The sequence below is a fragment of the Heloderma suspectum genome, chromosome 12 (genome assembly GCF_057233095.1).
Source record: "Heloderma suspectum isolate Gila_16-S chromosome 12, 16-S_ref, whole genome shotgun sequence".
NCBI lineage: Eukaryota > Metazoa > Chordata > Lepidosauria > Squamata > Helodermatidae > Heloderma > Heloderma suspectum.
In genome coordinates this window covers 15,855,502-15,871,000 of record NC_139469.1, presented here as the reverse complement: position 1 = coordinate 15,871,000, position 15,499 = coordinate 15,855,502, and the positions used below count along the sequence as shown (strand labels likewise).

The following is a 15,499-nucleotide window of genomic DNA, read 5'->3' as shown; positions in this document are numbered from 1 at the left end:
TAGACAATAAACAAGTGAAATACTGATAGAGAAGTTATCAAATTCCACTGTAACTGATACTGCATTTCGACGTCACAAACCAGCAAATTACTTCTATTCACTCTCAGTCCAGAAGTGCCGCAGAGCTTTTACATTGGCATGTCTCAATTCCCTCTCCTCAGCTGTCTTGGAAGGTAGATTTCGTAAAACTCCCTACTACGAACGGAAGTGGACTCAGGAGAGATTGAAACAGTGACCCCTGTTGTTCTGTACTGCTTTTCTATTGTGACATTCGTAAAACGTTTATTGATCCCATTTTATCTAAACTGCCAGGACACTTGGATGCATTTTATGTCCTTTTATTTCTCTCTGATAAAAAAGCATCCACTACTCTTATTGCTGCCAAGTTTTTTGCAGCAGCAAGGAAGATCCATCAAGAATTTACTCAATTCACCTAGTAAATTATATATGTGTGTGTGTGTGTATGAAATATTTTATTTATTTTTATTTATTTATTTCATTTCTATACCGCCGAATAGCCGAAGCTCTCTGGGCGGTTCACAAAAATTAAAACCAAACAACACACAATATAACAATTTAAAATATATAGAACATTAAAACCACAATATAACAATGCAACCACAATAAAACCTAGCAGCAGTGCAGGAGTTTAAAAGACAGATTTAAAACAGCAAAGCTAAAAATTTAGAAAGCTAAAATGCTAAAATGCCTGGGAAAATAAAAAGGTCTTCACCTGGCGCCGAAAGGAATACAATGTAGGTGCCAGGCGAACCTCACTAGGGAGCTCATTCCAGAGCCAGGGTGCCACAGCAGAAAAAGCCCTCCTCCTAGTAGCCACCCGCCTCATTTCCTTTGGCAGGGGCTCACGGAGAAGGGCCGCTGACGATGATCTTAAGGTCCAGGCAGGCACATATGGGAGGAAGCGATCCTTCAGGTAACCTGGCCCCAAGCCATTAAGGGCTTTGAATGTTAACACCAGCACTTTGAATCGGGCCCGGAAATGGACTGGCAGCCAGTGCAGCTGGAAAGGTACTGGCGTAATATGAGCTCGCAGGCCAGTCCCTGTTAACAATCTTGCCGCCTTATTTTGGACCAGCTGAAGTTTCCGGACCGTTTTCAAAGGCAGCCCTACATATAATGCATTGCAGTAATCCAGACGAGAAGTTATCAGAGCATGGATAACTGTAGCTAGGCTATCTCTGTCCAGATAAGGGCGTAGTTGGTATACCAGCCTAAGCTGATAAAAAGTGCTCCGTGCCACTGAGTTCACCTGTGCCTCAAGTGACAGTTCTGGATCCAAGAGCACCCCCAAACTACAAACCTGATCCTTTAGGGGGAGTGCAACCCCCTCCAGAACAGGTTGAATATCACCTAGCCGGGCTGACGAACCACCCACTAACAGTACCGCCGTCTTGTCTGGATTGAGTTTCAGTTTATTGGCCCTCATCCAGTCCATTACCATGCCCAGACACTGATTCAGAACAGCGAATATCTAGAACTTTTCTGAAATGTCTAGAACTTTTATAATTTTTTGGTTTTATACATATATAGTCTTATTTCCTGTTATTGGTCAACATGTTTTATGTTGATTATTATGCTACTTTGGTCATTCGACCGTAATAAGAGAGAGCCAGTGTGGTGTAGTGGCGAGAATGTTGGACTGGGAGCTGGGAGATCCAGGTTCTAGTCCCCACTTGGCCATGGCAGCTCACTGGGTGACTTTGGGCCAGTCACAGACTCTCAGCCCAACCTACCTCACAGGGTTGTTGTTGTGAGGCTAAAATGGAGAGGAGGAGGATAATGGAAGCTGCCTTGGGTTCCTTGAAAGAGGAAAAAAGGCAGGATATAAATGCAATACATACATACAGATTGATTGATTGATTGAAGGGGTGTGTGAAATACTTACCCTGTTCCGGCTGGCAGTCCACGGTGGGGGGGGAGGCGATCCATCCCTCCCCCCCAGGAATCCTCCCCAGCCGGCTCTGCTCCGCGGCAAGGCCCCAGAGCCACTGGCCAGGGCCGGCTGCAGCCGGACTTCCGGCCGCTGCTGGGCTGCGGCCACAAATAGCGGCCGCTATGCCAGCCACCATTTGCGTCCCTGCCAAGCCGTGATAGGCTATGTAAGTATCTACGTTACCTATCATGGCAAAAGGCAGGGACGCAAATGGTGGCCACGACGCCATTTGCGTCCTTGCCTTTTGCTGTGATAGGCTTCGTAGATGCTTACGTAGCCTATCACGGCTTGGCAGGGATGCAAAGGCAGCCACCATTTGTGGCTGCAGCCCGGCAGCAGCCGGAAGATGACCCGGAGCTGCTGCTGGAGCCACCGCCGCCAGTTAGGTCCGTTCCGGGGGGGATTTCGGGGGGTGGCGGGGGGGTAGTCTGTTCCGTCACAGACTCCGGGGGCAGGATTCTAAAGAATCCAGCCTCACTGGAGTCTGTGGTGGAATTCTCCAACATCCCTAATTGATTGATTGATTGATTGATTGATTGATAAGTTGTATGTCTGATGCTGGCATTTTTTGTGCAGGGTCGTTATACTTATTGATGTCTCCAAAGCAAATTCCACGTACCTCATCCATATCCAACATTCCCTGCGACTTTTGCTTGAGGAGCAGATGTCGAGCAAGGATTTCTTCAACATCATAGCGTAAGTAACTATCATGCTGTAGTTGTAATGTTTTATGGGGGACAGGTCTATTGATGGTCATTAGCCATCTTGGCTAAATGGACCTTCCGTATAAGGAAGCCATATTCCTCGGAATACTGGCAGCTAGTGGGAGGCAGCAAACAATGGGGTAGGATGACGTAGCAGGAGAGATTGTGTGCTTGGACTTATGAAAAAGCTTTTGACAAAGGCTCCTGAGCAAACTTGGCAGTCTTGGGATGAAAGGACAGATTCTCGCATTTATGTATTTATTTATTTTTAAAATGTCTTGGCCACCTTTCCAGGCAGAAGCCCTCCCAAGACAGTTGACAGCAATAAAATTAATAAAACAGTTAAAATGTTAAAAGCGATGAAAACACAAATATAATAAAATAGAAATAAAAGCTGACAATAAAACCAACAACAACAGGAAAAACAGCAACAACAGCAGTGATATCAAGAGAAGGCCATGTTAAAATAATACGTTTTCAAGGCCTTCTTAAAAGCCTGCAATGATGGATCATGACAGACCTCCGATGGCAACTTGTTCCAAAGTTGTGGGGCCACTGCAGAGAAGGCCCTCTCACGTGTGGTCGCCCACCTGACTACTCTCACGGGTGGGCAAATGAGAAGGGCCTCTCTTTTGGATCTTAAAGTGCAGGCAGGGTGACATGGGTGAAGGTGGTCCTTCAAGTAACTTGGTCCCAAACCGTTTAAGGCTTTAAAGGTCAAAACCAGCACTTTGAACTGGGCTCGGAAACACACCAGTAATCAGTGCAGCTGGCGCAGTATAGGCATTATGTGGTTGAACAGCCTCGCCCCCACCAATACTCAGGTGGCCGCATTCTGCACCAGCTGAAGTTTCCGAACCGTCTTCAAAGGCAGCCCTACGTACAGCGCATTACGGTAGCCCAGCCTGGACATGACTAGTGCGTGGATAACTGAGGCAAGGTCTTTCCTCTCCAGATAGGGCTGCAGCTAGCATACCAGCCTAAGCTGGTAAAATGCAGTCCTGGACACCGCAGCCGCCTGGGCTTCCCCAGTTAGCTCAGAATTGGAAGCTGGTTAAAGGAGAGAGTAGGTTGTCTGGGCACGCATAGCCATAATCCCAGCTTCAGATCTCATGCAGAGCTTTCCCCTTCCAGCAGGAGTGGGCAACTCTGGGAGGTCTGGGGGCCATATTCACCTCCTGCTCCCCCCCATGCACCCCCATGGGTGCTAAAGAAATAAAAACAGTTTTTTAAAGATGGCCTCTGTAGTGGCTACAGAGTACCAAAAGAGTCAAAATTAGCTTGGAAAGAAGCTAGTTTCTGGTGCTCCGTAGCCACTACAGATGTTTTTTCCTCAAAGAAATCTTTTAAATGAATTTGTGGGGCATGCAGACCACATGTTGCCCACCCCTGTCTTACCCTGGTTTGTTTACCTGCTCTTGTGAAGGGAGAAGTGAAAGAGCGTATGGGCAGCATGCACCAGCACACAGCACATTCAAATTGTGGCGTATTAAGCCAGAATGTTTGGCTTAAAGTGATGTGCAAAGCCAGTATTTATTTTTTTGTTCTGTGTTCCTTGTAGCTTTGGAAGTGATGTGAAGGTCTGGCAGCCTGAAATGGTTCCTCCACACACAGACAATTTACAAAGTGCCTGGGGGTAAGTAAATCTGGTTTTACTTTTTGCTTCCTAAGTAAAATCTCATGGGCAAAAACCTGGACGAGTAATTCCTCTTACACTCAAATCAGGGCATCAGGGCAATCTACATTATTACTTTAAACTGGTTCAAACCAGTTTATCTAAAGGGATCCTGCAGTTTCATGAGGGTACTGAGAATTCTTTGCTAGAGACCCCTGTCCCCTGCCCAAACGGCCCCTCTTCCTAGAGCTACAATTCCCAGAATTCCTGTATTTGGTAGCTGTAATTGCTAAAAACAGGTTTGAAACCAGTTCAAAGTTGTAATGTAGATTGCCCCATCATTGGATGTTACCTGGTTACAGGCTGACAGGAAGTATGAGTGAGCCGAACTTGCTGTTTTTGCACAACTGGTGTAAATTTAGAAAAAAGGAATTGCTTGGGGGAATGTGCAAAATCCAGATGTGAGAAGATGTGCAAAGTGATTTTACATCAGTCCACCCTCACCTCAGGAAGTGTGACTTATTTGTTCTTCCTGTTCCCTGCTATCAGGCAACATCTAATTCTGCTCATAAGGATCTGGGAGTCGCCACACAGCAGTAATTAATGTTTGGAATGGGAAGGACCATGGCTCAGTGGCAGAGCTTCTGCTTTGCACGCAGAAGGTCCCAGGTTCAATCCCCGGCATCTCCAGGCAGGGCTAGAAAAATTCCTTCCTGAAACCCTGGAGAGCCGCTGCCAGTCAGTGTCGACAATACTGGGCTAGATGGACCCATGAGCACATTTGAGAAAGTGCTGTGGGCGCCACCACAAAATGGCTCCCATGGTGGATGTGGCTAATCACATAATGGCTGCCGTGGGGGCCTGGCTAGTCAAAAGTGAACTAAAGAGTGGGTGGGGGGAGAAATAACAAGACTAGAAACTGGGAGGGAGGGGGAAATAGCCAGTCAAAGGGGTAGAGGGAAGAGAAAGAGCAAAGCAAGAGGCTAGAAAGGAAGAGAAAGAAGACTGCCCTAACTATTTCCAAGGTTATCTTAAAACATTTTTTTTTAAGGGGGCAGAGAGGGAAGAGCTTTGTGGGTGCCCACACAGGTGCCCAGCTGGACTAAATGCTCTGACTCAGTATAAGTCAGCTTCCTCTCTTCTGATCTTTGGTGACATTTGAGCACTTGGGTCACTGTTAAAACTCTTCTTCTAGATGGGTCCTGACGCTGCAGTGTGATGGCACTAGGAATGTTATGAATGCTCTTAGAAGAGCCTTGGAGGTGGACTTCAAAGATAAAGACAGGCATGAGTCCCAGAGCCTTTACCTGCTCACTACTGGAGTTCCTGACCAAGAGACGGTGAATATGATTCCAAAGTCAGCTTATGATATATCCAGAACAATTATGTCAGGGTCCCCAACCTCCTGGGGTTATGGGTCACATGTGGAATTTTGAGGGGGTGTTGTCTTGCCTTCCAGCACGCAATATGTTCATACGTGGCCGAGGTCTGTGGAGGCTGTGACCTGCAGCTGCACGTCTGCCTGTTCAGCATCAGCGCTTTCCCGGTTGATGACGACGTTCCGCCCCGCTACGCAAGTCCAAATGAAACTGCGGACACTTTTAAAGATGTTGTGCAAGCTGGCACGGGCCGGTTTCATTGGTTTGGAGAAACAGGTGGGATGGTGTCTTTTTAATTTACCCCCGTAAACTGCACATGTGATCTTGAACTTTTCCAGCAGTGGGATTCATCTTTGGGACCTGCCTTTGTTTTTTAAAACAACAACAACAACATGCTTTCCTTTTCTTCTTTATGTCCATCCTCATTTAGCCTTGCTAGGATCTTTAAAATGGCTGTCAGTAAGTGTGCCCTATGGAAGCCTTTCTAAATCTTTCTTCTTTCTTTCTTTCTTTCTTTCTTTCTTTCTTTCTTTCTTTCTTTCTTTCCTCCCTTCCTTCCTTCCTTCCTTCCTTCCTTCCTTCCTTCCTTTCGTTCTTTGGAATGTATGGAGCTGCCTTCCACTGAGTTAGTCCATCTACCTTAGTACTGTCTACACGAGGGGTTGGGTACTTGTGACTGGGGATGTAAGGAGTGTGCAAAATCCGTTCCAGCTGAGTTTCACAGATTGTCAGGTGCATCTGTTCCATCGTCCACTCATCAACAGAATCAGGGGTTCTGCAAAGTTTCCAAATTTGCACAAAGTCACATTTGCACAGATTCGCAGTTGCAAAAATACACAAATCCCCTCAAAATGTACAGATCCTCCCAAATGCACATTTTCATGCTTTAGCCTATGGGGGAAATACACATTTTCAGCCTTTTTTATTTTGCATATTTTTCTATGACTAAATATATGCAAAACTTGGGAAAGTTAGAAAAACGGTCTGCAAGTCCATGGAATCCGCCCAACTGAAGAAAAGCTGGTCTGCTGTGGAATCCATGGGTTGGATTCATAAAAATCTGAACTCATTTGATTCTGTTGCGGATTTTTCCAACATCCCAACTTGTAACCTTCCAGAAGTTGTCAGACTCCAGCTTTCCATTAGCTTCAGCCAACATGGCCAGTCGTCAGAGATGATGGGAGTTGTAGTTCAACCAGTGGTGCAGCACGGCCTGGATCTTCAGACCAAATTCCAGGAGCCCGCAGCAAGGGGCCCTTCCAAATGACCACCCAGAAGATGGCAGGTGATAAAGGCTTCAGGGTAGCAAAACGATTTTATTAATAGAAACTTAATTATTAATAAGATATTCTATTAATAGTTAATTTCTATTAATTAATTTGCTTCACCAGGGATTCTGTTAATTAATAGAAACTTTATTAATAGCCACCATCTAGCTTAGAATTGTCTCCACCGGGGATTCTATTAATTAATCTATTAATTAATTATTAATCTATTAATTAAGGATTCTGTTAATAATTAATTTCTATTAATTAATTGTCTCCACCAGGGATTCTATTAATTAATAGAAACTTTATTAATAGACACCATCTAGCTTAGAATTGTCTCCGTCAGGGATTGGGTACTTGTGACCTTCCAGATGTTGTCAGACTCCAGCTTTCCATCAGCCTCAGCCAGCATGGCCAGTGGTCAGAGATGATGGGAGTTCAACCAGGGTGCAGCTAGGCCTGGATCTTCACACCAAGGTCCAGGAGCCCGCAGCAAGGGGCCCTCCCAAATGACCACCCAGAAGATGGCAGGTGATAAAGGCATCAGGGTAGCAGAAGCCATTTTAGTAATACAAACGGTTCTAGGACAACCAAGGGTAAAAATGGATCTGCAAATAAGCTCCATTTTTGTTGTTGTTGCTTGAGAGGTTTTGAAGAGCTGCATAGACTTAAGTGCTTGTGTTGGCCTTTTCTTCCCTTTTGTCTCTCTCTCTCTCTCCCTGCTAGGCATCTATGAAAGTGATGATATCAGCATTATCCTATCTGAAATGGAAAAAGCAGTCAACTATTCTCACAAGGTAACCTTTAAATGGCTGCCATGTTTGTTAAGTTGAACAGCATGTATGTAGCTGTGCAGCCAACAGCCTAGAGATGCTTCACACTTTTGGTGGCAGCCTAAGCAAACTGGTGTTCCAGTCAGTGATGGTTGCTGTGGTGAAGCCATGAAGTGTGAAAGGGAGAGGTGCATTTCCAAATTTGCAGTTGGCATAAGCTTGGGGAACCTCATCCTATTTATTATACATTCTTTTAATCCCCACCTTTCTTTCCCATCAACGGCGGCAGCTTAAAACAAGAGAGGGAGAAGAGGGATTCAGTTTTTATCCATGCACAAGGTGTATTTCTACTTCATGTTTCCAAGTGTTGTGGAATACGCATCTTTCCTTTACCATTTCCACTTAATCTGGAGGCAATCTGTTGTTGTTGTTGTTCAGTCATTCAGTCGTGTCCGACTCTTCGTGACCCCATGGACCATAGCACGCCAGGCCTTCCTGTCCTGCGCTCTCTCCCGGAGCGTGCTCAAGTTCATATTCATTGCATCCGTGATGCTATCTAGCCATCTCATCCTCTGCCGTCTCCTTCTCCTTTTGCCTTCAGTCTTTCCCAGCATCAGGGTCTTTTCCAGAGAGTTTTCTCTTTGCATTAGGTGGCCAAAATATTGGAGCTTCAGCTTCAGTATCTGTCCTTCCAAGGAGCACTCAGGGTTGATTTCCTTTAGGATGGACTGATTTGACCTCCTTGCAGTCCAGGGGACTCGTAAGAGTCTTCTCCAGCACCACAGTTCGAAAGCATCAATTCTTCGGCACTCAGCCTTCCTTATAGTCCAGCTCTCACAGCCATACATTACTACTGGGAAAACCATAGCTTTGATTAGATGGACCTTTGTCAGCAAGGTGATGTCTCTGCTTCTTACTATGCTGTCTAGGTTTGCCATAGCTTTCCTCCCAAGGAGCAAGCGTCTTTTAATTTCATGGCTACAGTCACCGTCTGCGGTGATCTTCGAGCCCAAGAAAATAAAATCTGTCACTGCTTCCATTTCTTCCCCTTCTATATGCCAGGAAGTGATAGGGCCAGATGCCATGATCTTAGTTTTTTTAATGTTGAGTTTCAAACCAGCTTTTGCACTCTCCTCTTTCACCCTCAACAAGGGGCTCTTTAGATCCTCTTCGCTTTCTGCCATTAGGGTGGTATCGTCTGCATATCGGAGGTTGTTGATAATTCTCCCAGCAATCTTAATTCTGACCTCTGATTCATCCAACCCGGCATTTCTCCTGATGTACTCTGCATATAAGTTAAATAAGCAGGGTGACAATATGCAGCCTTGTCGTACTCCTTTCCCAATTTTGAACCACTCGGTTGTTCCATGTCTGGTTCTGACTGTTGCTTCTTGACCCTCGTACAGGTTTCTCAGGAGACAGGTAAGGTGGTCTGGTACTCCCATTAGTTATTTGCTTTTGGGTTCAGCCATGACAGGAACTGATAAGGCTACTGTTAAAATCTTCTGTGGAATTTGCTTGCAAGGGAAGTCTAAATATAGTTTTTGTTTTCAGTGTGCCTTGCTAGTGGAATCTTTAAGGCAACGATCAGGAGGTCAGCTGGCTAATCAGTTGATTCCTGCAGAAGACTTAACAATGTTAGAAAAACAGAAGAAGAGCAGACTGCAAAAAGTACCATCTCCAAAGCCAACAGCCCTCACTCTTGCCAGAATGGTATGATTCAATTTAGTATTTGAAGATGAAATCTGCCTTAATCAGTGTCAACACCACTGAAACGTATTATAGTTCCCAGCCTTGTCCAAGATCTATCAATCCTAATGCTTGAGCCAAGAAGTACTGTCTGTCTTTGCCCACATAACGTCTTTGTCATCTTAACCTAATGGCATGGCAAATCCTTCATATAAAAATCCATTTCTGAAAAATGACTTCCTTTCTTGCCCGTGACTCGTTCTGCCAAGCCCTTGATCAGGGGTGGACAACTTGTAGCACTCCAGATGTTTGGGCCTACAACTCCTTTCATCACCATTGGCTATGCTGGCTAGGGCTGATGGGAGTTGTAGGACAAAACATCTGGGAGGGGCCCATAACTTTCCCACCACTGGCTTCAATCAAAGACCACCAAGATTATTCACAGTAGGGTTGCATGAGAAATTGATTTCAGTTCGGTTTTGATCAGGACCAGTTCACACCTTCCAGACCAAACACGGACATGACTGCAATCTGTGGTTGAAGTCCGTACATTTCTGAGCTTGCAGTGTGATTTGCAGACCCCCACCCACCCCAAAATGCATTTGGCAGCATGTGTACATTTGAAAAATGCATGTGAAAAAATGTGCACTTTTGAAATGTGCACACAAATACTCTTTAATCAATGGGAGAAGAATTTCAGAGAGGTGCACAACTGAGGTGGACATTTGGAAAAAATATCCACTAAACTACACACGGATTTTCATGTGGAAAGAAAACAACAATGCTCGTGACCTGATACAGACTCGAGTTGGAATGAGCTTTGAGAAGGAATTTGGAGAACTGTGGCTAGGTCAAGTTTTGCTGATTCGCACATCCCTAGATTATGCTCCTTTTCACTTATATGAAACCTGCATTCACTCTTATAGTGCAACTTATAGTGTATTCTAATCTGTGTATAAGTTAGAATGTTGGGCTAGGACTGGGGAGACCCAGGTTCAAATCCTTACTCACCCATGTAATTCACTGGTGTCCTTGGGCTGGTCCCTCTCTTACAGCCTAAACTACCTCACAGGGATATCACGAGGATAAAATGGGATGGTAGAAGCAATTACACCAGGGGTGGGCGGAATGTAGATCTCCAGATGTTTGGGATTTCAGCTCCCAGCATCCATGACCACTGGCCATGCTGGCAGGGACTTATGGGAGGTTAAGCCTTAATATCTGGAGATCTACCTTCTGTCCTCCCCTGATGTAGGAAGGGCAGTATTCCTTCCTGAGCTTCATGTAGTATTCAAAAATATATAATAAATATATGATATGCTTAATTTATTTTGTATTGGTATTGTAGACCTGTGTTCATCTTTATGGCACTCCTTTTCTCCAGTTTTCTCTCTTCAGTGTATATGTATATATTGTGTACTGTCCCACAATGGTACCCCTTGGGACATCCTAAAATAAAGTTGTTATTAATGCGCCACCCATCCAGTAACCTCACAGCATGCTAGTAAGCAGAGACACTGTGGTAAGAGGCTTTCTCAAATGTTAACTGTACCTTTAGAATTTAAGAGACCACCATGATGGGGACAGAAATGGCACCGTGAAAGCCCTCCTGTGGCGTCCACCAAGCGCCAAAGCCGAAATTCCACCAGGTGTGTGTATGTGTAAGTAAAACTTGGGAATTGCTGATTGCTTGCGTGGGTGAAATGGGCACGTATGATAGACTTCTTGATCCTCCTAGGTGTGCTAGAATAATATTCTGATATTGTGTTGCAGTACAGTCAATAAGGGAGATTTTTCTGTCAAGAAAGAAACCCAACGTAAAGCCAAAGAAACGTCCAGAAATTTCACACTCATTCTTTTATACAGACAAAGGAAAAAATGTAGGTGGGTGTCCCAAGGATATGGGATTTTTTTTTCTTCCTATACCAGCAAGGTTTTAAAACATTCAGCATGGTGAGTTACCTACCTCCTCCTCTTCTCTGTCACTTAATGTTACATTTTCTGAGAGATCTGTGTATGTATGTTAACGCCACTGTTTCTGGTGGGAGTGGAACAGGAAGAGAATTCCACAGTGTGTAGGGATGGGGGAGGAATTTATTTAGTCAAATTTTTGGGTGAACTTACCTAATTCCCACCTCCTGAACAAACAAGTGAACTGAAATGCAATGTTGAGCCAAAATTCACACTTTACCAAATTTTGTAATACAGTTTTTCACTTAAAAAATGCACATGTTAGGGGAAAGTGCACGGCAGATGTGTATATTAGTGGAAATTACACACCCAAACAGAATATAGTAGGGAAAATCGCTTGAAAAAAATGCATACCTTAAGGAAAAGTATGCACAAAGATACATATCTTAGGGGGGAAAGTGTGCAGAATAATGCATATATTAGGAAAAGTTGTGCGTGAAAATGCATATGTGGGGGTTTAAAAAAATGTACCCTGATTTGGAACCAGGCTGACATGTACTTAAGGTCGAAAATATGAGAAAGTGCACAAACCCGACGTTGACAGTTTTGTCATCCCCTACATGTAGTCATGTAGAAGTGTCACTCAGTGTGATGAGAACAAGGGACTTCATCCTAAGGCCATAAGAAGAGCAATGCTGGATCAGATGAAAGGTCCAACTTGGATGGCTTTAAAAGAGGGTTAGACAAATTCCTGGAGGAGAAGGCTATCAATGGCTACTAGTCCTGATGGCTATGTGCTACCTCCAGTACCAGAGGCAGTGAGCCTATGTACACCAGTTGCTGGGGAACATGGACGGGAGGGTGCTGTTGCACTTGTGTCCTGCTTGTGGGTTGCTGGTCAACAGCTGGTCAGCCACTGTGTGAACAGAATGCTGGACTAGGTGGACCCTTGGTTTGATCTAGGAGGGCTCTTCTTTTGTTCTTATCTTCTTGTCCAGCATTCTGTTCATACAACCAGATGCCTGCAAAATGCTAGAAACCTGGCAGTTTGCAAAATGTGGTAAGGCTGAAAGAGGTTCTGCACCCCTGTATTCATGCATAAAACACTTTTTTATCCAAAGAGGAACACTGCTGCTTCTTTTCTTAGGTACAGTTTATAAAAAATATTCAAACCCCAAGTGTGTGAGGAAATCTGTTCCTTTGGCCGTTTTGCCTCAGGAAGAAGAAATATGCTCCAGCAAAGAGGTATGACGTTTTTCATGTTGCATTGCCTTAATCGGAATTGCTGTTGAAAGCATTTCATGTTTTCTTTGGTTGCTGCACATGCCAGTTACACATCGTTAACTCAACAATCTGTCGCCCTTTCTCTTTCTCTCTCTCTCTCTCTCTCTCCAAAAAGTGGCTGAGCAAATTCAGCATAAAGAAATTGAAGTTAGAGTTGCCCAGCCTTATTTTTCGACCCGGGAGCACGCATCAGAAGCACATGGTGGAATCTTTGGGCAAGACAGTGTCAGCAAAGTACTGTGACATCTTTCCTAGCGTAGAAATGCATGTAAGTCCCATGGTTTTGTTTCCTATATGGAGCATGAAATGTCTTTTCAGTAATCTCTGCCAATTACCTAGACTTCTGCTTTGAGGGATGAATCTTCCAAGACATTCTTTTTATGCATGAAATCAAATCCATGTATTGGTCTCTCTGAGGCTGTAAAGTAAGGAGCTGATGTATATAAGTGCTTGTAATGAAACACTGGATTTTTTTTTTTAATGAAAAACAGCCTTGGAAGGCAGTGATTTGAGTGAAGGAGTAGCGGAAGAATAGGGGGTGAACAACTCATTCCCTGATGGATGTAGGCACCACTTTTCCTTTCTATCTGATCTTTTTAGTTGTATTGTATTGTTGCTCATTTAATTTGTTCCATTGTTTTATTACTGTTTTTGGCTGTATGGAGTACTGTTATAGAAAGGCAGAACGAAAATTGAAATCAGTGCTGGCTCCAGGATTTGGGGGGCCCTTGGCAAGACACTCTCAATGGGCTCCCTTCCTCGGTGAGTCTACTTTCTCACTGCCATTGTCACCAGCTGCTCTCCCTCCTCCTCCTCATTGCTATCACCCGCTCGCTTGACAGGCAGAAAGGCAGCGAGCAAGGAGGCCATGGCATCTCCTGCTCCTCCTTCTCACCACCACTGCTCTCCGGCGAACAAGCAGGGTGCGATGACAAAGAGGAGGAGCAAATCTGGGGGGCTCTTTGTCAGTAGGCCCCTGTTGGAGCATGGGCCCTCAGCACCTGCCCAACAATGCCTACTTTCAACACCGCCCCTGCTTGAACTAATAATAATGATGTAGAACCCCGCAAGGGGGCAAAGCAGTTTGAGCGGTAATTTTTCAGGTGGTGGGAAATGCTCTTGAGGAAAAAGCTGAGCACCTCTTCCCTACCTCAACTTCTCCATTTAAAGTGGAGGCTTTATGAAAGCTGTGTTTGCTTTTCATTGAATGAATGAATGAATGAATGAATGTATGAATGACGGGTCTTCATTACACACACACTTGTGTGTAGCAAGTAGTTTGCCCCTTGTCATATCAATAGGCTACTATCATCAATGGCTCTACAGGGTCTAAAGCAGGGAGCGATACCATGCTGCCTCCGGTATCAGAGGCAGCATGCATATGTACAGCAGTTGCTGGGGAACATGGGCAGGAGGGTGCTGTTGCACTCCTGTCCTGCTTGTGGGTTTCCATGGGCAGCTGTTTGGCCACTGTATGACCAGAACGCTGGACTAGATGGACCCTTGGTCTGATCCAGCAGGGCTCTTCTTATGTTCTTATGAGCCCTGCTGGATCTTATGAATCGAGAGCTTTGTGGGGCCCAATGCCTGTGTCTCCCCTGCCCCACAAAGCCCTCTACTTTGACTCCCCTTTCCACAAATGTACTCAGGTTCGCACTTCGAGTCTCATTTCTAATTCATCTAGGAACTCCTACCCTGCCTATTTGATGAGAATCCCATGCAACGTTATCATCAAAGCAAATCTGTAATGATACTCACCACACTTGTGTTCTAGGGCATTGTGAAACACCTGCAGGTTCAGCTCAAAGATCTGGATGAGTACATCAAGCAGATGGAGCAAGTGGTGCGGCGCTATGTTCAAAGATTGCAGTGGCTTCTTTCGGGTGTGTATCGGGCCTAAAACTGGGGAGTTGCTATGGCAGGTAGCATCCAATGTAAGTCTTGCATAGAGTGGATCCATGAAAATGCATGACTAACTTAAGTCTCTTCCTTTCAGTGGGTCTATTCTACGTAAGACTGACATTGGATACTACCCAGTGTTAATAGCCTTAATTTATTGTTGGAGTAGACAAAGTTAGGTCATGTAGCATTGGGAGGTCAGTTGCATTTCCTAGATAATAGATTGAGGTCAAGAGAGAATCAGTTGCCTAAGATAATCCAAATAGTTTGCAGCTAAGCAACGATTTGAACTTGGTGCGCTCATGCCAAAAGCCAGCACCCTACTCAATACTTGCCCACAAATTGTCTTCTACAATTGCCCCAGTCATTTTTCATGTATAAAGTACTGCTGCCAATACCATCTGTCTTATAGGTACTTGACAAAATTGGATGGATATATATTTCCCTGTCCCCCGGCCCAACTTCATTCCAGAGAGGAAAGGGAAGTGGGAGACACTGAGCTTTTCTGCACGAGGCTATTGATTGGCTGTTAATCTGCTGTTTCTCCTTTCAGCTTCATCACAGAATTGACATCCAAGCTCTGCATGAGGAGCATTTCCTTTCCTGCTTTCCCACCATATAACCTCTAGGTGGCACTATGGTATAGAGGAATAGTGCAAATATACACGAAGAAATCGCACTTTCCTCCACTTTCACAATTAAATGCTGCATTTTCCCTTCTGTAAAAACAAAAGCTCGCTGAAAGTGCTGATTAGACACAGAAGCAAAACTGGAGGGTCATGACATTATCTAAAAAAACCCAGTAAACAACCATTCATAGGGGATGACAAGTGCACGATAAATGCCTTGTGTAGAAAGTCCCGCTGTGCTCTATTAGGTAGTTGGCAACTGGGCAGGGACATGTTTGGCTTTCACTTTGGACCAAGTGAAGATGGGGAAGGATGGAAGAACACCTTGCCTCAACAGATCTACATGATCTGATGGGACACACACACTACCCTGTTCAAAGCAGAGGTGGGCTGC

General features: G+C 44.7%; 1 protein-coding gene across 1 annotated transcript in view; it reads left to right on the top strand.

The window, feature by feature from the left end:
* VWA3A (von Willebrand factor A domain containing 3A) overlaps positions 1 to 15,499 on the top strand; it is a 67,590-nt gene that overhangs the window by 30,558 nt on the left and 21,533 nt on the right. Inside the window, 11 exon segments of the mRNA XM_084817870.1 lie at positions 2,531 to 2,650; positions 4,220 to 4,294; positions 5,469 to 5,613; positions 5,733 to 5,928; positions 7,647 to 7,717; positions 9,248 to 9,406; positions 10,941 to 11,031; positions 11,156 to 11,266; positions 12,441 to 12,538; positions 12,693 to 12,845; positions 14,352 to 14,460. Coding sequence (XP_084673996.1) covers positions 2,531 to 2,650; positions 4,220 to 4,294; positions 5,469 to 5,613; positions 5,733 to 5,928; positions 7,647 to 7,717; positions 9,248 to 9,406; positions 10,941 to 11,031; positions 11,156 to 11,266; positions 12,441 to 12,538; positions 12,693 to 12,845; positions 14,352 to 14,460 — 1,328 coding nt within the window.